This window comes from Gnatocerus cornutus, chromosome 1, assembly GCF_029298725.1.
Source record: "Gnatocerus cornutus isolate USDA-ARS CGAHR chromosome 1, icGnaCorn1.1, whole genome shotgun sequence".
Classification (NCBI taxonomy): domain Eukaryota; kingdom Metazoa; phylum Arthropoda; class Insecta; order Coleoptera; family Tenebrionidae; genus Gnatocerus; species Gnatocerus cornutus.
Window position 1 is genome coordinate 15,766,585 of NC_142233.1, and position 24,216 is coordinate 15,790,800.

Consider the following 24,216-nt stretch of genomic DNA (forward strand, 5'->3'; position numbering starts at 1 on the left):
AGTCCTCTATTATTCTCTAGAAGTCATAAGGAAAATTATGCTACATTTTCATGACAACGAGGCACGCATGGCTTTCTAAATGCTAAAATTTGTCACTGCTGTCACTTCTGTCAATTCTTTTAATGCCTTGGCTTTACAATATTGGCCTCCTGAAACCACAAATTCACTCTCATTCTTACTAAAATCGCCAAAAATTACCTCTTTTTCTATCAATTTTGATAAAAATACAAATGTCAAAAATTGATAATTCATTAATTTCCGTTTTAGTTCGTTAACTGGTTTTAAGGGAAAATAATCTTAGTTTAAGTGGGTGGTAAAATCGACCCTAAAAGTGAAATAAAGAAACTACTAATCTTTAAAAACAGCTTTTATTTAATTCATGTTGGTAACACTGAAAAAACAATTGTAAACGACATTTCCTACCAAACTAAAAACTAAAACGTAACTAAACAATCAGCACCAAAACCCCTAAAAGTCAGGGGATCATAATATTCGACAACGACTTGGAACTTCCAGGCGTCCTCCTATACCGACTCACCCTCTCCAGCAGCTTAACAATCTTCGGATTCTCCGAGTTCCAAAGATCCATATCTTCAATATACCGCCAAAGACACTTCTTCGAATCCGCGTCAACCAAATCGCAGATTTCTTCTTGATTCAACATGATCTCGTACTCGTTGTAGTCCTTCGATGGTATAATCAACAGTCTAGTTTCCGTCAGCGTGTCTATCTTCACCGTACTGCTTTTAGGAAAAAACAGTTTTTGAACGGACCTAAAACCAGTTTCTTGAGATCGGTAAAACAGAACGCGTTCAAACCTAGGGATGTACGAAGGCGCGGTGTAGACAGTTCTTGAGTTAACATCGACGACCACTCCTTCGATCAGTATGACTTCGGCGATCATTTGATTGACGAGGAAACACTTGAAGTTTGATAGGTCAGGTGAGAAGCTCTTTTCGATCAAATATTTGATTTTGTCCTGAGTGCAGGTTTGGTACGAAGACGTGTTCATCATGATCAAAAGCGCCTGGTCTTGGCTCATGTACTTCCACAGAAGACAATCAAATCTGCAGGTTGGAATTTGGTGAGAAATTACGACGGGTTTGTGGGGAACCCTGTGACTGGATCGTTCTTCATTTCAAGCGCTTGGTCTATCACCGTCTTGGTCAAGACGTAGACCTGGCTGACGGTTTCAGCGGTGACGACGCCGTCATAAGGTCTTCCGGTGAGGAGTCCCTTTTCTCCCACTGTGGTTCCTGGGAGGATGTAGTCGCACAGAGGCTCGTCGTAGTTGATGGAGATGAGGTAGTCGACGATGGGGCACAAGCCGTGTTCGGTGAGGTTGATGAGGACTATGGAGGAAGGAGTGTAGGTGATCTTCAACATCCCTGGAAGGATTCAAAAGGAGTGAAATCAAAACCAAGAAGGACTACCTGTAATCAAAATGTAGATATTCGAAACGATGCTCCCCTCCCCCAAGACAACTTCCCCCGGCGCAAACTTCTTCGTCGTCACATTTGAATGCAGAAATTTGAACAACTGCTCGTCGTCCCCCATGTACCCCATCTCCCGGAAAATCAGTTTGGAGCTCGGCGGCTCGATTTGTTTAATGGAGTCGATGAACGCCTCCCTGTCCTCCATGGACTTTAAAAGCTCCATGTACTCCACCTCATCCAACCACCCTGCAGCCTTCAACTCCATCGCGTCCTGCCGCATGGCGCTTAGCACCGTCCGCATCACCAGCTTCGTCTTGACAGTCTGAGCGACTTGTGGCGACTCCTTCTGAGCTATCCCGAGCCTCCTGGTGACTGATAGACGGTCTTGTTGCAACTTCGCTTTGATTACTTCTCGGATTTGGTCTTGGTCGACGATTTGCTCGATGTTTTGGAGGATTTCTTCTTGGCCGGCGATGTAGTTTTTGCCGATTTCGAAGGCCATGGCGCGGTGTCTGTCGATTTTGCTTTCAAGGTATTTCATTATTGTTGGAGTTGGATCTTTGTAGAAGGCGCAGAAGCGGATGAATGTTAAGACGCGGATGGCTCTCAAGGCGAGAAAAATGTCGACGGTGGTGTCCATAACTAGGAAGAAGATGTGAAGGTCGACGTTGGGGCGGTGGATGAGAATGACGGAGTGGACAAAGACGCAGAGCAAGCAGAGGCAGAGGATGGTAAAGTCCAGGACGTTGGTGTAGGATCTAAAAAGATGAGGGAAAAAGTCGGGCTAAAATATTCTTGTAAATGCTCCTACTTTATATGCAGTGCTATAACGTTGAGATTTGGGAAGGTTACTGCTTTGATCTAATTTATTAGCTGTGCCAATTTAAAAAATTATAGCACCAGCAAGTCAATTTTTTAAAATTTTTGTTTTCAAGACGAGCTAAAAAATATCAAAATTTTCTTGTAAATGCTGGAACTTTATTATATGCAGTGCTATAACAATAATATTTACGAAGATTACTAATCAGATCTGCTTTATTAACTGCGGCTAATTAAAAAATTCTAGCACCAACAAGTCAATTTTGAGAAATTTTTGTTTTCAGTTCTAGCCAAAAATTTTTAAAATTTTCTTGTAAATACTGCCACTTTATTATATGTAGTGCTATAACAATGATCTAGAGAAATAACTACTTTAATCTGATTCATTAACTCTGCTAAAAATAAAAATTATAGCACCGGCAATCAATTTTTAGAAATTTTTGTTTTTTAAGTCAATCTAAAAAATTTTATTTTTTTTGTAAATGCTGTAACTTTCTTAAATTTAGTGACTATTACAATAAGATTTAGAGAGATTACTATTTTAATCTGATTTATTAGCTGTGCCAAATAAAAAAATTATAGCATGAGCAAGTCAATTTTTAGAAATTTCTGTTTTCAAGACGAGCTAAAAAATTTTAAAATTTTCTTGAAAATGCTGTAACTTTATTATATGCAGTGCTATAACAATAAGATTCGGGCAAATTACTATTCCAATATGTTTAAATTAAATGTGCCAAATTAAAAAATTACAACACCAACAAGTCAATTTTTGGAAATTTTTGTTTTCAAGTCTGACCAAAAAATTTCAAAATGTTCTTGTAAATACTGCCACTTTATTATATGCAGTGCTATAACAATGCGATTTAGAGAAATTACTACTTTAATCTGATTCATTAACTCTGCTAAAAATAAAAATTATAGCACCCGGCAATCAATTTTTAGAAATTTTTGTTTTTAAGTCGAACTAGAAAATTTCATTTTTTTGTAAATGTTGTAACTTTCTTAAATTCAGTGCTATTACAATGAGATTTCGGGAGGTACCTGTTTTAATCTGATTTATTAGCTGTGCCAAATAAAAAAATTATAGCACGAGCAAGTCAATTTTTAGAAATTTATGTTTTCAAGACGAGCTAAAAAATTTCAAAATTTTCTTGAAAATGCTGTAACTTTATTATATGCAGTGCTATAACAATAAGATTCGGGCAGATTACTATTCCAATCTGTTTTATTAAATGTGCCAAATTAAAAAATTACAACACCAACAAGTCAATTTTTGGAAATTTTTGTTTTTAAGTCGAACTAAAAAATTTTAAATTTTTCGTATAAATGCTGAAACTTTGTTATATGCAGTGCTATAACGATAATATTTAGGGAGATTACTAGTCAGATCTGCTTTATTAACTGTGGCTAATTAAAAAATTCTAGCACCAACAAGTCAATTTTTAGAAATTTTTGTTTTCAATTCTGGCCAAAAAATTTCCAAATTTTCTTGTAAATACTGCAACTTTGTTATATGCAGTTCTATAACAATGTGATTTAGAAAAATTACTACTTTAATCAAATTTATTAACTCCGCTAAAAATAAAAATTATAGTATCAGCAATCAATTTTTAGAAATTCTTGTTTTGAAGTTGAACTAGAAAATTTCATTTTTTTTGTAAATGCTGTAACTTTCTTAAATTCAGTTAAATTACAAGGAGATATTGAGAGGTAACTATTTTAATCTGATGTATTAACTGTGCAAAATTAAAAAAATATAAGCGCGAGCAAGTCAATTTTTAGAAATTTTTGTTTTGAAGACGAGCTAAAAAATTTCAAAATTTTCTTGAAAATGCTGTAACTTTGTTATATGCAGTGCTATAATCATAAGATCTGAGGAGATTACTATTCCAAACTCCTTTATTAAATGTGCCAAATTAAAAAACTTATAGCACCAACAAGTGAGTTTTTGAAAATTTTTGTTTCTAAGTCGAACTAAAAAATTTCAAATTTTTCGTGTAAATGCTGAAACTTTGTTATATGCAGTGCTATAACGATAATATTTAGGAAGATTACTAGTCAGATCTACTTTATTAACTGTGGCAAAATAAAAAATTCTAGTACCAACAAGTCAATTTTTGGAAATTTTGGTTTTTAAGTCTGGCCAAAAAATTTCAAATTTTTTTGTAAATACTGCAACTTTGTTATATGCAGTGCTATCAATGCAATTTAGAGAGATTACTACTTTAATCTGATTCATTAACTCTGCTAAAAATAAAAATTATAGCACCAGCAATCAGTTTTTAGAAATTTTTGTTTTTAGGTCAAACTAAAAAATATTTTTTTGTAAATGCTGTAACTTTCTTAAATTTAGTGGCTATTACAATAAGATTCGGAGAGATTACTATTTTACTCTGTTTTATTAAAGGTGCCAAATTAAAAAATTATAACACCAGCAAGTCAATTTTTAGAAATTTTTATTTTCAAGTCGAACTAAAAAATTTCAAATTTTTTTCCTAATGTTGTACTTTTGTTATATACAGTGCTATAACGATTAGATTTGACGAGGTTCGACTAATTCGATCTACTTTATTAACTGTGCTAAAGTAAAAAAATATAGCACCAGCAAGTAAATTTTTAGGAATTTTTCTTTTCAAGTTGAGCTAAAAATTCTCCAAATATTCTTGCAAATGTTCTAACTTTGTTATATGCAGCACCAAAACGATGATATTTTAATGTGATTTATTAAGTGTGTTAAATAAAAAATTGTAGCACAGATATGTAGATTTATAGAAATTTTTGTATTCAAGTCAAGCAAAAAAAATTTCAAAATTTTCTTCTAAATGTTGTAACTTTTTTATATTCAATGCTATTACAATCAGATTTGGAGAGGTTTGTTTTAGTAACTGTGCCAAATTAAAAAAATATAGCACCAGCAAATCATTTTTTTTTAATTTTTGTTTTTAAGTCAAACTAAAAAATTTTAAAAATCTGTTGTAAATAACTTTGTTATATACAGTGCTATAACGATAATATTTAAAGAAGTTACTATTTTAATCTGATTCATAATTATATTCTGATTCATAAATTTTCTTTTTTGCGATATACTTTTTACAAATTTGTGCTTTTAAGACAATTAAAAATGTTACTTTCACAAATAGAACAAATAAATGAACACATAAAAAAATAAAAAAATGAAAATAAACATGGTGGAGGCGCCAGGCAAACTTGAGAAAATATTAAGCAGCAATTAAAAAATTCTTACCTGAAATAATTCGACACTCCATGCCTAAAAAAGTAAATCCACGACAACGCAAAAACCTTCATAAAAAACTCCAACAAATACACTAAAACAAACAAATAGAAAACGCACTCGAAAAACTCAAAATTCAGGTTAAAAACAATTTCATATCCCCTTTTATGATTAAACTTTGCTGCCACATGATTGGTAAGTATGATGAAATGGCACAAAACCAACAAATTCAGGATGATGAAGAAGGCGTCGTGCTTCATCACGCGATAACAGATCAACCGCCAGCGAAGCCGTGGCGGCCTCACCCTCTCATATTTATCCTTGAAGAACAGTTGAGCCACGTTCCGAAGAAACCGGTAAAAAATTCCCTAGAAAAAACTAAAGAAGTTAAACACTTGGAAGCGCTCACTTCTTTCTCGAATAGTTTGAAGAGTCCGTCCAGTTCGATAACGAGCTCCTCGCTGTCCATCGCCACGTTCACCGCCTGCTGCAGCGATCGAATTCCCTTCTTAGAAACCATCCCGTTTTCGAACAAGCGCGAGTACGCCGACTTCTTCAGTTTGAGGACCCTCAGCTTCGCTTCCTTCGTCATTTCTTTGAGTTCTCTAGGTGTGGGCTCGTTGAGGATGTTGGTCTGGCAGTCGGGGCAGTAGGTGTACTTGTACCCCAGGAGGTTCTCTTCGGCTTGGTCGCTGAAGTCGACGTGTTTCTTCTTGTAGGGATGCTTCATGTTGGTGGTTTGGATGACCAAGGGCCAGTTGGCGTCCGCGACGAAGCGGTCCATCTTGAGGATGGACACCGTCTTCGAGCGCGCCTCGTGGATGAACTTCATGCAGTTGTTCATGTTGATTTGGCGCGACACGGAGATGTCCGACATCCTCAGCGCGTTGACCAGCCACTTGAAGCAGCTCCCGTTGATGAACATCATGAGCAAGTACACCATCATCACGTGCAAGACGAAGATGCGGGCCTTCCGGGAGTCGTTGTAGTACGCCGTGGAACTAAGCCCCAGCGCCATGGCTAAAGAGATGGGGTTTTTGATTCCCACCCAGACGCAGAAGACCATGCTTTGGGAGGACATGCCGTAGCCGAGGCGGCTGAGGATCGGCGTAAACAGGAGGAAACTCATGAATCTTAAGATGTTGCTTGCGAGGTAGGTCACCAGGACCAAGGCGTAGTCTTTGAAGTCGAGGTACTTTACGAGCACGCTGGGGAATTCGATGCCGACGTACAAGCAGAGGAGGTCGGTGAAGAGGTTGGAGAAGAGGAACCAGTGGTTTATTAGGATTTTGTTCATTTCGTGCGAGAGGGAACTGCGCTTGGAGGCCATCATCACGCCGGCCACCAGAGTGCCCAGGATTCCTGTTCGACCAAGAAGTAAACTTGTTGGATTTTAAGGTTCTTAGTACTAAAATCTGTTGCGTTCATTCAAAAATTTTGTATTTCAAAACTGTAGTCCAATTAATAACGGATTTACAAAAGATTTTTCGAAATGTCAAAATTTTTCTTGATTTCGAAAATAAAAATGTCTACAATCTGTTTATTCAATATTTTTGTAATTTGATGGACCTAACAAGCAACTTTAAACAATATTTAGGCAAATTTTCAAAATTATAGCCCAGTTTATAACTGATTTATAAAAAAAATTCCGAAATATCAAAATTTTTCTTATTTTGAAAAAAAAAGTCCAAAATCCGCTCCGTTTCTGCAATAATTTTGTATTTTGATGGAGCTAACAAGCAAGTTCTAAGCAGTATTTGTACCAAACTTTAAAACTATAGCCCAATTAATAACCAATTTACAAAAGTTTTTTTTAAAATATCAAAATTTCTCTTGCATTGAAAAATAAAAAATTCTAAAAATCAGCTTCGTTCATTCAATAAGTTTGAATTTCGTCGAGCCAGTTTAAAACAGTATTTCCGCCAAATTTCAAATGGAAAGTTAAATTAGCAACTAATTTACAAAAACTTTTTCAAAATGTCAATTTTTTCTTATTTTGAAAAATAAGAAGGTCAAAAATATTCAGTTCATTGGAATTTGATAGAGGTAACAAGCAAGTTTAAAAGGAGTACTTGCACTAAATTTAAAAAAAATAGTTCAGTTGATAACCGATTTACAAAAGATTTTCCGAAAAGTCAAAATTTGTAATACTTTGAAAAAAAAATGTCAAAAATCTGTTCCGTTCATTCAATATTTTTTTAATTTGGTGAACCTAAAAAGCAAAATTAAAACAGGATTTGCGCCAAATTTTAAAACAACAGTCCAATTAATAACCGATTTACGAACATTTTTTCAAAAAGTAAAAAAAAAAAAATTTGAAAAATTTGTTCAGTAATTTGTATTTTGGCAGAGTTTACAAGCAAGTTCAAAATAAAGTTCAAATAAATTTCAAAATTATAATCGATTTACAAAATATTTTTATATTTTCAAAATTTTTTCAATTTTCAAAAATAAAAATGTCTAAAATCTAGCCCGTTCGGTCAATAATTTTGTAATTTGGTAGAGCTAACAAGCAAGTTTAAAGAAAAATTATAGTCAATTGATAACCGATTTACAAACGATTTTTCCAAAATAGCATTTTTTTTCTTATTTTAAAAAATAAAAACGTATAAAAGTTGGTCTGTTTATTCAATAATTTTGTATTTTGGTCGAGCTAATAAGCAAGATGCCAACAGTACTTGCACCAATTTTCAAAGTTATAATCCAATTAATAACCGATTTACGAAAGATTTTGTAAAATTTCATAAATTTTCTTATTTTCAAAAATTAAAAAGTTTAAAATCTGTCTCGTTAATTTAAAAATTTTGTAATTTGGTGAAACTAACAAGCAAGTTTAAAGAAGTATTTGCACCAAATTTAAAAATTATAGTCCAATTAATAACCAATTTACAAAAGTTTTTTCGAAATGTCAAAATTGTTCTTAATTTTAAAAATAAAAGTGTCTAAAATCAGTCCCGTCCATTCAAAAATTTTGTATTTTGGTGAAGTAAACAAGCAAGTTTAAAACAGTTTTTACACCAAAATTTGAAATTAAAGTCCAATTGATAACCGATTTACAAAAAATTTGTATGAATTCAAAAATTTTTTGCTTTCAAAAATTAAAATGTCAAAAAATTTGTTCCATTTATTTAATAATTTTGTAATTTGATAAAGCTAGCAAGCAAGTTTAAAGGAGTATTTGTGCCAAATTAAAAAATTAAAGTCGAACTAATAACCGATTTTTGAAAGTTTTTCCGAATTGCCAAAATTTTTCTCAGCTTGAAAAATAAAATTGTCTAAAATCTGTCCCGTTCATTCAATAATTTTGTAATGTGGTGAAGCAAACAAGCAAGTTTAAAACAATATTTTCACGAATTTTCAAAATTATAAACCATTTAATAACAGATTTACAAAAGATTTTCCGTAATGTCAAAATTTTTCTTACTTGAAAAGATTTAAATGTTCAAAATTTGTTCAGGTCATTTAATAAATTAGTATTTTGGTAGAGTCAACAAGCAAGTTTCAAGCAGTATTTCAAAATCAAATTTCAAAATTTTAGTCCAGTTAATAACTGATTTAAAAAAGGTTTTCTAGAAAGTCAAAATTTTTCTTACATTGAAAAATAAAAAATGTCTAAAATCTGTTCGGTCCAATCAATCATTTTGTAATTTGGTGGTGCTAACAAGCAAGTTTAGTATTTGCAGTATTTGCACCAAATTTCAAAAAAACGTTCCAATTAGTAACCGATTTATAGAAGATTTTTTAAATTTTAAATGTTTCTTACTTCTCCTTCATACCTGCATTAGATATCCAATCAGTGTAGTAAAAACTTGTAAAAGCAATAGAAATTGTACTCAAAGTAAGTCCCAAAGCATCACCATACGCCATTTGCATCAAACTTGTCCCCACCACCCCCCAAAAGTACCCCAAAGGAACACCTGCAAAATTTCATTCTTCAACCGATAAAAACTCTTAACCAAACCAACCTAGACACAATTGTCTGATAATGTTCATGACGAACTGCTCCGGACGAACCACATACCCCATAATGTGATGAATGAGAAGAGTATACAAAGCAAAACTCCACGCAGTGGTCACCAAGGTTTCACCATGCAGAAGTGTCCTCAAGTGCTTATTCTGCATCGAAGTCTCTTTCAAGAACCGCACTGCATGCATCGGATAATTGCAAATTAGGATAGAGCCAAGGAGTAGAGCATCGGCGCGAGACCAGTCGTCGCTGATCACAACGCGGATGGAGAGCCCGGTGACCATCCCGCTCATGCACGCCACTGAAGACAAAAAATCATTACAGTACCTTCTTGGTATTGTAGAGTTTTACCACGCACCTGGTCCTCCAATGACCATGATCTGCCAAAAAGACCTGAAGAACGAATGCACGTCGATGCAGAACGAAATGGAGAAGATGATCACGGGGAGGTAGATGTACTGGAAATCGTCCATCATCTCTATGATGAGAGTGGTGACTCGACCCATCGATGGGTTGTACAATGAGACTGTGCCCCAGAGAATACCAGTCATTATGGTGAAAACTGCGTATGGCATGGGGACGTCGAAATGCTGGAGATAACTGTTTGGGCAACGGATTTGAAGAGATTAGCGCTTACGTGGACTAAGTGGCGGATCACACAAGCAATTACAATGCCCGCGCACAAGATGAGGTACTTCAGAGGGAAGATCAAGTTTCGGCGATATTCTTCGAGGGGGTCGAGGTCCTCCGGTGGTGTGGATTTTAAGGAGTAGGTGTGGTCGAAGATGAGAAAGAAGATCAAAAGGGCGATCTGGGTATGCATTTTGACAGTTATTTTTGACAGGTTGATGTTTATTTGTTGCTTGGAGGTGACAAAAGGAGCAGAAAACAGTTGAAATTATTGACGTATGGAGATGAGCACGTTGTCCAATCGTCTTTTTTTGGTCATTGCAGATATTGCATGTTCAAAAAGTGTAAAAAAAATCAGAAATTTGTCTAAAACACTGGCCGACTTCCTACTTATAAGCAAATTTTCCTTAAAAATTTTCGTTCTACACTATTTTAGTAAGCTTTAAAATAAGTCTTACCTTATCATCTTATCAAATAATAAATAAAAATTGGATAATACATATATAAATAGCTGTGACAAAGTTGAACAGTTTCTACATTCTTATTGCAACGTGTCAAAAAACGTCTCCAAAAAGAAATCTTTTTTACTTTGTTTTAAAACTTTTTTGTAGTTTTAAAGAGTTCTTCTAGTGACAAAAGATAGTTCAAGGTAAGATTTACTTCAATTATTGAGCCCTGTAAAGAAAAAAAATAGATCAATGTCAATTTTTTTTTAATAGTTTGATAAAATAATAATTAAAACAAATTAAGATATATAATTGAATATAAAAATTACTGGTTCAAACAATGCTTGTTTTCATTTATGGCTAATTTTCATGTTCTTTGGTGCCTTTTGAATTACCGTAATACAAAATTATAGGCGAAAAGTAATACTATTAGCTTTTTCCTCGTTCTAAATAAACTGTCAACAGATTTTATTTTGGCAAAATTTGATGTAAAGTGATTCATACTTATAATTAAATATAACACTGATAAGATAACAATTTCTAGTTTCAGGTGACGGTCTAGAACTTCGTACAAACATGTCCAAACACGATAAAACCCGCCCAAGTTTTCAACCAGAATCGAATTGTGCTGATAAACCTGAGGTAAGTGTTATTGATTTATTTACAATTTCTGTTCCTAAAACAATGCATTTTGCACATTTTCAGTTTTTTTCTACACGACCAGGGACAATCAATTTGGGTACTGACTATGAAAATCTCAACGTTGCACACTTCGCTTTGAAATTGGCCACAAACGAAGAAGTCCAAGACTTCAAGATTTCATCAAACCATGAAGAATATGGTGACTTTGATGACATTGTTGTTAAAGTCAAGTTTGGAAGTGTGGATGAAACGTTAGCGTTCCAGTTGAAGCACATCAACAAAGGCACTTTGGCGCTGAAGGAGCTTGAGAGAGCAAAAGGCAATTTTAGCATTAAGAAATATTTTCGTTCATTTAAAGAAGTGAAGGAAAATTGTGACAAATTTATTTTGTACACGAATCTTAAATTTAAGCCTGATGACACGACGCGGCTGAAAATCGATGGTGAAAACTTTACATTTGGTGTAAAAAAATTAATTTTGGATGATATATGTAAAACCTTTAGTTTCACAGAACATTGTTACCAATTTTATGTTGACAGTGATTCTTCTACTTCAAATAATGGCAATGAAGTTGAAGAATACAAAAAATTTTTCCAAAAATTTTTTCTTTATGCTAACCAAAGAAATGTATATCAAACTAAAACATGCGTATCTGATTATTTCGAAAACGTTTTCGGGGCTACTCAAACACATGCCAACAGTTATATTCAGTTTATAACCGATTGGACAAAATCAGGAAACACCAAAGAAAAACTAAATACAAATTGGATTAAATCTGTAATTCTCTTGCAACTTCTCTCTTCCAAAATGAAATCATTGCATTTTAATGATGTTTGTAGAAGAAGTGAAGAGAAAATTCAAGTTTTGAAAACGGCATTTAACATGTTTAATGTTATTTATTTCAAAAACGATTCTTATGAAAAATTAAAAAATATGTGGCGTGCTACCAAAAGCCAAATACACAATTTAGAAGATGTCAGAATTTTAGTAAAAAAGTATCAGCTAGATCAAAAAGTGTTTAACAGTTTGGATGATCTTGAGAATGAAACTTTAAATAAAATATTTTGGTTGCAAGGTAAATGTCCGCTGGTTATAGAAGCCGACGATGATTTCATTTACAATGTGATCAAGTTATGTTCGAATCGAAATTATATTTTATTAGGAGATCAAGTTAAAATTGCAAAATTACCTAAAAATGTTAAAATTTTCAAAAATCTATCTCATGTTGAAACTCACACACATTTATTTAGTCAATTAACTAAAACATTTACATGTTCCATTCAAGGTAAAAATGAAATTAGTTTAGACGAGTTCTGCAAAAAATTTAAAACCTTCTCTGAAATGATTGAGACTGGCGATCTAGTCGAGATGTTAAACGGTCCCTTAAATTTTGGCGGTGAAAAAGAGAGTTTCCGATTTCCTTATGTTATCAGATATTTATTGCGACACCTTGTAGATATTAACTATTTAGAAAATATTGAGGACAAAACTGTTGTGATCATCGACAATGTAAAAGACATCGAAAGTCTAAGAAGCAAATTTAGCCGTCATAACTTTGTCAAAATTGGCACTCAAAATGACTCCTTTTCAGCAAATATTGATTCAAAATTTCACGTCCACTTTTCTGTAAACGAATGTAATACTCAGGACTTTGAGACACTTTTCCAAAAAAATGAAAAAACTGAAATTTGTCACCATTTTAGGTGGTTAAACGACAATTGTCTCGAATGGATTCGTAGTAAGGGCGATATTAATCAGTTGCAAAATCATAAATTGTCTACTTCTGATGGTTTAGAGGAAACAAGTTTGTGGTCTCGAAGGCCTGAGATTAACATTAATTTGATAGTGGGCGAACCAGGAATGGGAAAATCCGAATTGATGAAGAGTCTCAAAAACCAAACTCCGTCCAATCTCTGGACTATCTTAATAGACCAGAATGACATCTTTTCATTTTTTCAAACAAGTAAAGAGTACAATTCCAACGCATTTTCAACTTTCGTATTCACGGAAAAATTGAAACATTTAAGTCCTCGGGATAAACAATTTTTTGAAATGTTTGCGAGACAAGGCAATGTCATTTACGCTTGGGACGCACTGGACGAAATTGATACCGAAAAAGTTGAAACTGTGGGTGACATAATTTTAGAGTTTTCTAAAAAAAGTTGGTCTCAGTGGGTTACAGCACGTAGTCATTTGCAAAAATCTTTGGAACTCAAGTTTAATGTTTTGTCCCGAAATCTTACTCAATTTGACACAGAAGAACAGAAAAAGTACATTCGCGATCGTCTTAGAAATGTCATTTCCATCGACAAACTCGAAACAATTATCGAACAAATGCAGACTTCTGTTGTTCTGGTTGAGAAAAATAACATTCTAGGGGTGCCTTTGCTACTCTACATGATGACGGAACTGATAAAGAACGACAGCAAATTTGATTTTTTCGATGGAGGATTTTTACTTAATAATTTGTATCATCATTTCTTGGAGCAGAAACTTGAAGTATTTTATACAGAAAAACTCGGTTATAGTTTGACAAATCATAATTCAAAACTACAGTTTAATAAGTGGAAAAAACAACAAATGACAACACATACAACACTCGCTTTGATGTTGCTTCTCCCAAAGGAAATATTGACACAACTGAACGTCGAATGTGAAGTGGATATTACCGACAATGTTCTCATTGGTTTAATTGTGGACAACCAGAGCAACATTCCTTCTTTCTCCCACTTGTCATTCGCAGAATATTTAGTCGCATTGTATCTTTCGGAAAATGTGGATAAAAAAGGTTCCTTCAAATCTATCCTCTTTGAAGAAAAATACAACAACGTCCGTTTCTTCTTTGATTTACTTTCGGCAAAAAATTCTCCGGCTCATGTCGCGGTTTTGTACAGAAATTTAGATTCATTGAAATCAAGTAAAAATGATATTGCAACCTGTAAGGATCAACATGGTCGAAATTTATTGCATTTGGTTTGTTCTTGGGGACAAAGACATCCTCACTTTAAGGTGGAAAATGTGAACGGGGCGTATATTGTAGATCATGATTATCGGTTTAGTAGTTCTGCAGAATCTGTCGAGTATTCAGAAATGTTAGACTTCTTGTTAAACAAATGTAATAGTCGCGAAGTTGATGATTCATTTAGAATGACACCATTGGACTATGCACAACAAACTACCTCTTTAATAGCTGAAGTCAAACTGAGAAGAATTCAAGGGAACAATTTGTCACATCTTAATTCAAGCTACGTGAGCAATATTTTGTATTATTCGGCAAAATTCGGGTACATGGAAGCATTTGAATTGTTCATTTGCGATGGCACAAATTTAGTTGATGTCAGAAATATCGACAACTGGACTCTGCTTTTAGTAGCAATTGATAATAATCATTTTGATATTGGAAAACTTCTATTATCCTCTGGTGCGGAAGTTAATGTAGCTACCACCGAGAATGGACTCACACCACTTCTTTTCGCCATTTTGCACAGAAATAACCAAATTATAAAAGATTTAATTAGGCGAAGAGTGGACATTAATCAAGCGACCAATGATGGTTTTTTCCCGCTTTGCATTGCTTGCCACATGGGACAAAATGAAACTGTACGTCTTTTACTGGACAACGGGGCAGACATTCATCAAGCGACAAATAATGGTTTCTTCCCGCTTTACATTGCTTGCCAAGAGGGACAAAATGAAACTGTACGTCTTTTACTGGACAAGGGGGCAAACATTAATCAAATGACAAATGATGGGATCACCCCGCTTTCGATTGCAAGCATTAATAGACACAGTAGCATTGTGGATATGTTACAAGTTCATGCTGTAAAAGTTAACACACTCGAAAGCGCTCGCAAGAAATTCAATAAATGTTCTTTAGTCTAACAACACGGATAAACCAAAAGCGTATTGGTTCTAATTATTATTTGTTCAATGGCGTTTTTTTCGGAAGCAAAAAAAGATGTTAAGGTTTATCTTAAGAATTTATTTATTTACTGGTACTTTCATTCTAACGCTTTTACTTCTTCTCTTTTACGGTTTTTGGTAGCACTCTTAATTTTTTAGTTTACCCTAAGATAGATAGATGTTAATACTCGTCATTTTTATATTTACACTAAATAATAAATTATTAATTATTATTAATTATCACCTTCTATTTATTTCCTTAATTGTAAACTGAATAAGCCGATAAATGACATGTGTGTGGCAATTTGGCAAGCTTCGAAGGTTAAAATAACTTATTTATACCATAAATATAGTTGTTTTGTAATATCTATTACCTTATTTCTGATTAAATAAATATGTACTTATAGTATGAATTTTTTTTGTTATACAGGTGTCCCAGAACTCGCGCCCCAGAGAAAAAATGGTGGATGCGCCGGGCAAATTTGGCACAAAATTAAAAAACAGCTGCATACATACAGAGTGTCTCAGAAGTCGTGCCTCAGAGAGAAAGGGCTTATGGAGGCAACAATTCTAAACCAAAATTTTGAAACCATAATTTTTTAACTCAAAAAATAACCGAGATAAGACAAAAAAACTGTAGCCAATCCCGAAGCCGAACAGAATTTGAAAATTGATAACTATGGACACATACTATCATTCATTGGTCAGTTAAGCATTAGACTCTCGTTGCCTAGGAAATTGGGATGGCCATTTACTCCACTTCTCGAATAAGCTTTTGGGATTGGTTGTTAACTTTTTATCAGTTCTCGAATACTATTAAACTTAGTCAATTTTTGTTTTGAAATTTACCATCTGTATTGCTGTCGGCACCGTCCCTTGCTCTCTGGGGCGCGAGTTCTGGGACAGCCTGTATACGACCATTTAGTTACACTACCGCTCAAAAGTATTTGCCCACCAACATTATATTAAGTAACTCCAAAATAATTTCATTCTTCCGATTTTGTTTGGCGTTTTTTGTTTTCATGTTTATAAACTTCATTGTTGCTAATATTGGAACGACGATAGAATTTTATTGTAGTCTAATTAGTTGATCAAAACAGCAGAGCGCAGGGGTGTCTTCATAAAGTGCGACGTCTGTCGAAGCGTGTGACGTCAGAGTGATGTGATTAACACTCTGAGATTCGCCAGAGTGTTGTTGCGTTTATGAACGGTTTCCGTGGTTTTTTAAATGTTCGACAAATATGTACATCGCCTACATACCAAACGCAATTTTCGCAAACATTCATGACTAAAACTATGCCAAACTTCTGATATCGATATTTTGCCTATTTTTTAGAGTAAACTTAAGTTATTAGACATCAGAGTAACGTTGAATTTGTCGCAAATTTCAAATCTGTGATTTAAATTCAGATTCGACAACAAATAACTGAGTTATGGCCAATCAAAGTTTCGGAAAGTTGATTTTCATTTTTCCTCATTTTTCCGATCGATCTCAAATTTGGCCAGTAGATAGATCTCGAGCTTCTTTTTCGATTTAGGAATTTGATCAAAATCATTGGTGCAGGAGAAGCTGGTCTTCATCATTTGAGATTATTCCGGTGAATTTTCTTCGTTGTCTAGCCGTTCGCCTAGAGATCTGTACCGCAATTGCGTAAGTCTTTTCCTTCCACAGGCAGATGGCTCTAATTGCCTTCTTTTTATTTTGTTATCTTTATTTGCTGTTGACCTTCTGTTGATTGCGTGTGTGATATTTACAGTGTTGCCAAACGTCAAGATATTTTATTCATCCATTATTGTCACTTTTTCTCAGTTGGTGCCATCTTTACTTATTATTTTTCACTCTTTTGCGATTATCTAATTAATTGTCAACATAAACAAATGATAAAAAAAACAAATTTTTTAATGAAGAAAGTATAAAGTGGACAGCCCATCCGGCAACATCGAATGATACACTTGTGCAATTGTTATTGTTTGCTATTTCGAGGTAAGAAATATTTTCTTCAACTTTGTAAACTCACTCATCCCAATCAATTTTTATTAAAAATCTTCGCCATGGCCAAACTGTGATGATTATTATCTCTCAGACTACAAATCAGCATGAACATAACTTCCTCGTCTTCGTTGATTAATAACATGTCTCTCCATTCCAAAATAATGACGTTGGTGGCGCTAGCATCGCGAGGTGTAGGTTTCTGTAATATCTGGATTTTTTCGTATGTTATACCTTCAACTATGAAATATTAGCCTTAGAAATTTGTTTTAAAAGATTAAAAAAAACAACGTTTTCAGAACTTTTTTTTTTCGCGTTTAATTAATAGGACATTAAAGATTACAAAAATCTACACTTCGCGACATGCGCGTCATCTACTGGATTTTCCCTGTTTGACGAAACTTCAAATTTGATCCAATGGAGAGACTTGTTCAACGAAGACGATGATAATTTCTTCACAAAATTTCGGTTATTGTTTGATATTTTGACAACTTTCCTGTTACTGTCGAGACATGCCTGTCTGAAGTTTGACAACCGGTCAGCCACTCTTTTTCGTTTATAGTCTTCAATAACACTTTGAGGACAAAAATATCACAAAAAAAGCATTGAAATATCAAATTTTCCAGATGTCTAACACTTATCAAAATCGCCAAAGTGGTCAACCCGTTAGTGCCTATAAACCTGAAGTGAGTATTCAAGATTTTCTCTCAAAAATTGAACGAAAATTCAAATTCCTGTTCATTTAAATCAGAAAGCTTTTTTTATAATTCGTTAAAATTTCACACATTACAGCACAATTTCCATATTTCCAGTTTTTCCATAAACGACAAGGAACAACAAATTTAGGCACCGACTATGAGAACTTTAACATTGCCAATTTTGCCTTCAACTTGGCGACGAAGAAAGAAATTGAAACCTTTAAGATGTCATCGAATGACGCAGAATATGGCGACTTTGACGACATCGTGCTTCAAACTACTGTTGGAAGGTTCAATGAAGTCATTGCATTTCAACTCAAGCACAGCAACAAAGAAGGTATCTTGCTAGTAAATCAGCTAGAAGCAGAATCCGGCGATTTTAGCATTAAGAAATATATTAATTCCGTAAAGAAAATTAAGGCAAATTGTGATAAATTTGTGTTGTACACGAACCTTAAATTTGAGCCTGCGGACACGACGCGCCTTCAAATTCATGGTAAAGACTTTACAGTTGGTGTAAGAAAAATTAGTCTGTGTGATAATTTCAAGACGTTTAGTAGCACGGAATTTTGTTATCAATTTTATGTGGACGATGAGTCTTCTAGTTTAAGTAATGACGTTGAAGTCGAAGAATACCGAAAGTTTTTTAGAAAATTTTATCTTTATGCAAACCAAAACAATGTTGAGAAAACGAAAAAGAGTTTATATGGGAATTTCAAAAAGTTTTTTGGGGCAACAGAGAAAGATGCTGATAGTTACATTCAGTTTATTGCAGATTGGGCCAAATTACCGAAAAAGAAAGAAAAGTTGAACAAAACTTGGATTAAGTGTGTAATTCTCTTGCAGCTTCTCTCTTCCAAAATGAAACCATTGCATTTTGACGATGTTTATTTTAGAAGCGAAGAGAAAATTCAAGTTTTGAAAACTACGTTTACCACCTTCAATTTTGTTTATTTAAAGACGGAATCGTACGAAAATGTTAAAAATATGTGGAGTGCTACCAAAAGCGAAGTGCGCGATTTAAAAGATGTCAGAATCATGGTAAATAAATATGGGCTGGATCAAACAGTATTTAACAGTTTGGATGATCTTGAGAATGGAACTTTAAATAAAATATTTTGGTTGCAAGGTAAATGTCCGCTGGTTATAGAAGCCGACGATGACTTCATTTACAATGTGATCAAGTTATGTCCGGATCGAAATTATATTTTATTGGGAGATCAAGTTAAAATTGCAAAATTACCTAAAAATGTTAAAATATTGAAAAATCTGTCTCATGTTGAACCTCACACACATTTATTTTGTCAATTAACTGAAACATTTACGTGTTCCATTCAAGGTAAAAATGAAACTAGTTTGAACGAGTTCTGCAAAAAATTTAAAACCTTCCCTGAAATGATTGAGACTGGCGATCTAGTCGAGATGTTAAACGGTCCCTTAAATTTAGGCGGTGAAAAAGAGAGTTTCCGATTTCCTTATGTTCCCAGATATTTATTGCGACACCTTGTAGATATTAACTATTTAGAAAATATTGAGGACAAAACTGTTGTGATCATCGACAATGTAAAAGACATCGAAAGTCTAAGAAGCAAATTTAGCCGTCATAACTTTGTCAAAATTGGCACTCAAAATGACTCCTTTTCAGCAAATATTGATTCAAAATTTCACGTCCACTTTTCTGTAAACAAATGTAATACTCAGGACTTTGAGACACTTTTCCAAAAAAATGAAAAAACTGAAATTTGTCACCATTTTAGGTGGTTAAACGACAATTGTCTCGAATGGATTCGTAGTAAGGGTGACATTAATCAGTTACAAAATCATAAATTGTCAACATCTGATGGTTTAGAAGAAACAAATTTGTGGTCTCGAAGACCTGAGATTAACATTAATTTGATAGTGGGCGAACCGGGAATGGGAAAATCCAAATTGATGAAGAGTCTCAAAAACCAAACTCCGTCGAATCTCTGGACTATCCTAATAGACCAGAATGACATCTTTTCATTTTTTCAAACAAGTAAAGAGTACAATTCCAACGCATTTTCAACTTTCATAATCACGGAAAAATTGAAACATTTGAGTCCTCGGGATAAACAATTTTTTGAAATGTTTGCGAGACAAGGCAATGTCATTTACGCTTGGGACGCACTGGACGAAATTGATACCGAAAAAGTTGAAACTGTGGGTGACATAATTTTAGAGTTTTCTACAAAAAGTTGGTCTCAGTGGGTTACAGCACGTAGTCACTTGCAAAAATCTTTGGAACTCAAGTTTAATGTTTTGTCCCGAAATCTTACTCAATTTGACACGGAAGAACAGAAGAAGTACATTCGCGATCGTCTTAGAAATGTCATTTCCATCGACAAACTCGAAACAATTATCGAACAAATGCAGACTTCTGTTGTTCTGGTCGAGAAAAATAACATTCTAGGGGTGCCTTTGCTACTCTACATGATGACGGAACTGATAAAGAACGACAGCAAATTTGATTTTTTCGATGGAGGATTTTTACTTAATAATTTGTATCATCATTTCTTGGAGCAGAAACTTGAAGTGTTTTATACAGAAAAACTCGGTTATAGTTTGACAAATCATAATTCAAAACTACAGTTTAATAAGTGGAAAAAACAACAAATGACAACACATACAACATTCGCTTTGATGTTGCTTCTCCCAAAGGAAATATTGACACAACTGAACGTCGAATGTGAAGTGGATATTACCGACAATGTTCTCATTGGTTTAATTGTGGACAACCAGAGCAACATTCCTTCTTTCTCCCACTTGTCATTCGCAGAATATTTAGTCGCATTGTATCTTTCGGAAAATGTGGATAAAAAAGGTTCCTTCAAATCTATCCTCTTTGAAGAGAAATACAACAACGTCCGTTTCTTCTTTGATTTACTTTCGGCAAAAAATTCTCCGGCTCATGTCGCGGTTTTGTACAGAAATTTAGATTCATTGAAATCAAGTAAAAATGATATTGCAACCTGTAAGGATCAACATGGTCGAAATTTATTGCATTTGGTTTGTTCTTGGGGACAAAGACATCCTCACTTTAAGGTGGAAAATGTGAACGGGGCGTATATTGTAGATCATGATTATCGGTTTAGTAGTTCTGCAGAATCTGTCGAGTATTCAGAAATGTTAGACTTCTTGTTAAACAAATGTAATAGTCGCGAATTTGATGATTTATTTAGAATGACACCATTGGACTATGCACAACAAACTACCTCTTTAATAGCTGAAGTCAAACTGAGAAGAATTCAAGGCAACAATCTGTCACAACTTAATTCAAACTACGTGAGCAATATTTTGTATTATTCGGCAAAATTCGGGTACATGGAAGCATTTGAATTGTTCATCTGTGATAATACAAATTTAGTTGATGTCAGAAATATCGACAATTGGACTCTGCTTTTAGTAGCAATTAGTAATAAACATTTTGATATTGGAGAGCTTCTGTTATCATCCAGTGCGAAAGTTAATGTTGCTACCACCGAAGATGAATTCACACCACTTCTTTTCGCCACTGTGCACGGAAATAACGAAATTATAAATGATTTACTTAGGCGAGGAGCGGACATTGATCAAGCGACGAATGATGGTGCCTCCCCGCTTTACATTGCTTGCGAAAAGAAACATAATGAAACTGTGCGTCTTTTACTGGACAACGGGGCAAACATTCATAAAGCGAATGAAAATGGTGCTTCTCCATTTTACATTGCTTGCCAAAAGGGACAAAATGAGACGGTACGTCTTTTACTGGACAACGGGGCGGACATTCATCAAGCGACGAATGATGGCTACTTGCCGCTTCACATTGCTTGCCGAATGGGACAAAATGAAACGGTACGTCTTTTACTGGACGACGGGGCGAACATTCATCACGCGACGAATGATGGCTTTTTACCGCTTCACATTGCTTGCCAAATGGGACAAAATGAAACTGTACGTCTTTTACTGGACAACGGGGCGGTCATTAATCAAGCGATGAATGATGGCTTCTTCCCGCTTTACATTGCTTGCGAAAAGGGACAACATGAAACTGTACGTCTTTTACTGGACTACGGGGCGGACATTCATCAAGTGACGAATGATGGTGCCTCTACCCTTCACACTGCTTGCCTAAATAAACGAAATGAAACTGTACGTCTTTTACTGGATAACGGGGCGGACATTCATCAGGCGACGAATGATGGCTTTTTCCCGCTTTACATTGCTTGCGAAAAGGGCCAAATTGAAACTGTACGTCTTTTACTGGACAACGGGGCGGAAATTAATCAAACGACGAATGATGGCTCCTTCCCGCTTTACATTGCTTGCGAAAAGGGACAAAATGAAACTGTACGTCTTTTACTGGACAACGGGGCGGACATTCATCAAACGAATAAAAATGGTGCCGCTCCGCTTTACATTGCTTGTCAAATGGGACAAGATGAAATTGTACGTCTTTTACTGGACAACGAGGCGGTCATTAATCAAGCGGCGAATGATGGTGCCTCCCCCCTTCACATTGCTTGTCTAAATAGACGAAATGAAACTGTACGTCTTTTACTGGATAACGGGGCGGACATTCATCAGGCGACGAATGATGGCTTTTTCCCTCTTTACATTGCTTGCGAAAAGGGACAACATGAAACTGTACGTCTTTTACTGGACTACGGGGCGGACATTCATCAAGTGACGAATGATGGTGCCTCTACCCTTCACACTGCTTGCCTAAATAGACGAAATGAAACTGTACATCTTTTACTGGACAACGGGGCGGACATTCATCAAACGACGAATGATGGCTTCTTACCGCTTTACATTGCTTCCCAAATGGGACAAAATCAAACTGTACGTCTTTTACTGGACAACGGGGCGGTCATTAATCAAGCGGCAAATAATGGTCTTTCCCCGCTTTACATTGCTTGCGAAATGGGACAAAATGAAACTGTACGTCTTTTACTGGACAACGGGGCGGAAATTAATCAAGCGGCGAATGATGGTGCCTCCCCGCTTCACGTTGCTTGCCTAAATGGACACAATGAAACTGTCCGTCTTTTACTGGACAACGGGGCGGACATTCATCAAGCGATGAATGATGGCTTCTTCCCGCTTTACATTGCTTGCGAAAAGGGACAAAATAAAACGGTACGTCTTTTACTGGACACCGGGGCGGACATTCATCAAGTGACGAATGATGGTGCCTCCCCGCTTCACATTGCTTGCCAAGAGGGACATAATGAAACTGTACGTCTTTTACTGGACAACGGGACGGACATTCTTCAAGCGACTAATGATGGCACCACCCCGCTTTCGTTTGCAAGTTTTAATGGACACAGTAGCATTGTGGAAATATTACAAGCTCACATTCCAAACGTTTAGCACCATCATGCAGATGTAAAAGTTCTCGTAAAAATTCCAAAAGATGATGCAATGTGAGGCTTTGTCATCAAAACGGATAAAGACCAAAAACACGCGAATTAACTCAAACGATACCTAAATCTCATTTTTCTTTAAACATAAAAAATGTTGGTGTCGTAATCCATCATCCAATACAGAAGCAAGAAGCAAGGTATTGTTTCGCAGTTAAACAAAGTTCACATTACATTACTAGTTAATAATAATTAAGTAATGTTAGCGTCTAAACCAATAAGACTGCGACTACCGTAATGCTTTAAAATTAAATTTAATTAAATTGGGACCACAACGCTTGCATGGACAATTTAATTTAAAGTTGTTTGAAGAAAAAATAGTATATTTTGCTCAGAGCAGAATTGCTGTTTGGTTTGCATTTCATCCAGATTACATTGCTTCGGTTGTCCCCTCGGTTACGATTGTCCGGATGCTACTCCTATTATTCAGACAGGTGCAAATTAGAAAAATGTTAATCATACTGGTTATTTTTAATTTTCGACAATTTCTTTGCTCCTCTTTTGCGACTTTTGGTAGCACTCCTCACTTTTTAGTAAGTATTATTCGTTTTTCTATTATAATTTTTCTCTTCATCAATTTTGATCATGTTTAAATTTAGTTTTTGATTATAACCAAAATGAAATTGAATTGTAGTTGTTTTGTATTTTTTTTGTAACAAGAGGAGTCGGAAGGTGCAGTCGCAATTGCCCTTTGCGCTCACCCTTTGCGCATTCTCTACTGAAAAGGACACTGATATGCTAATAAGCTCCAGCAGATTAGAAGCTAGTTTAAGTGTTCTAATTTTGTAGTGTATGAGTTAATTTCGATATACGAGTAGGTACTATAATTGTTTGAGCATTATTTATCTTTCGTAAATTAGAACAAAACATTTTTAATTTGGTAATTAAATAAAAATTTGTATTTAAAATATAGTAAAACTAATGAAAACCTTATTTCTTATTTTTACTTTCATTCCGCTTTCCTACTACTTTTGCAGAAAATTAAATTATTATAAGTATACGCCTAAGAAGTCGTTCCCCTTGCTACTTT

General features: G+C 34.9%; 3 protein-coding genes across 5 annotated transcripts; 2 read left to right on the top strand and 1 right to left on the bottom strand.

Annotated features, from left to right (window-relative positions):
• Positions 1–75: 75 nt before the first annotated feature.
• Positions 76–11,108, bottom strand: LOC148180499 (sperm-specific sodium:proton exchanger-like). Its single transcript, XM_088038679.1, has 21 exons — positions 11,035–11,108; positions 10,926–10,985; positions 10,870–10,873; positions 10,745–10,759; positions 10,673–10,710; positions 10,584–10,617; positions 10,377–10,511; positions 10,092–10,316; positions 9,813–10,044; positions 9,453–9,755; positions 9,264–9,404; positions 5,897–6,849; positions 5,500–5,855; positions 1,434–2,194; positions 1,115–1,388; positions 819–1,067; positions 539–773; positions 461–468; positions 364–419; positions 229–275; positions 76–174 (listed from the first exon to the last, which is right to left on the bottom strand). Exons 1-21 carry the CDS (start codon positions 11,106–11,108, stop codon positions 76–78), a joined length of 4,299 nt encoding a protein of 1,432 aa, XP_087894805.1.
• Positions 10,641–15,102, top strand: LOC148180500 (uncharacterized). The gene is made up of 3 exons (XM_088038786.1): positions 10,641–10,733; positions 11,075–11,172; positions 11,236–15,102. Exons 2-3 carry the CDS (start codon positions 11,107–11,109, stop codon positions 15,052–15,054), a joined length of 3,885 nt encoding a protein of 1,294 aa, XP_087894912.1. The 5' UTR covers positions 10,641–10,733; positions 11,075–11,106; the 3' UTR covers positions 15,055–15,102.
• Positions 15,103–16,611: 1,509 nt separating this feature from the next.
• On the top strand, positions 16,612–24,033 carry LOC148180501 (uncharacterized). Of its 3 annotated transcripts, XM_088049715.1 has the most exons (3): positions 16,612–17,059; positions 17,692–17,751; positions 17,878–24,033. In XM_088049715.1, exons 2-3 carry the CDS (start codon positions 17,692–17,694, stop codon positions 23,134–23,136), a joined length of 5,319 nt encoding a protein of 1,772 aa, XP_087905841.1. In that variant the 5' UTR covers positions 16,612–17,059; the 3' UTR covers positions 23,137–24,033. The 3 variants fall into 3 exon arrangements, with proteins under 3 accessions (XP_087905841.1, XP_087905843.1, XP_087905842.1); XM_088049717.1 differs by lacking the exon at positions 17,692–17,751 and having other exon boundaries at positions 16,620–17,059; positions 17,878–24,032; XM_088049716.1 differs by lacking the exon at positions 16,612–17,059 and having other exon boundaries at positions 17,554–17,751.
• The last annotated feature ends 183 nt before the right edge of the window (positions 24,034–24,216 follow it).

Coding starts and splice junctions, on each gene's coding strand:
- LOC148180500 (XM_088038786.1), top strand. CDS start 11,107: ATGTCCAAACACGATAAAACCCGCCCAAGTTTTCAACCAGAATCGAAT. Junction 11,173..11,235: donor ATTGTGCTGATAAACCTGAG/GTAAGTGTTATT, acceptor GCACATTTTCAG/TTTTTTTCTACACGACCAGG.
- LOC148180499 (XM_088038679.1), bottom strand. CDS start 11,108: ATGTTTGTACGAAGTTCTAGACCGTCACCTGAAACTAGAAATTGTTAT. Junction 2,195..5,499: donor GGAGTGTCGAATTATTTCAG/GTAAGAATTTTT, acceptor TCATCTTTTTAG/ATCCTACACCAACGTCCTGG. Junction 1,068..1,114: donor AAGAACGATCCAGTCACAGG/GTTCCCCACAAA, acceptor TCCAACCTGCAG/ATTTGATTGTCTTCTGTGGA.
- LOC148180501 (XM_088049715.1), top strand. CDS start 17,692: ATGTCTAACACTTATCAAAATCGCCAAAGTGGTCAACCCGTTAGTGCC. Junction 17,752..17,877: donor TTAGTGCCTATAAACCTGAA/GTGAGTATTCAA, acceptor CCATATTTCCAG/TTTTTCCATAAACGACAAGG.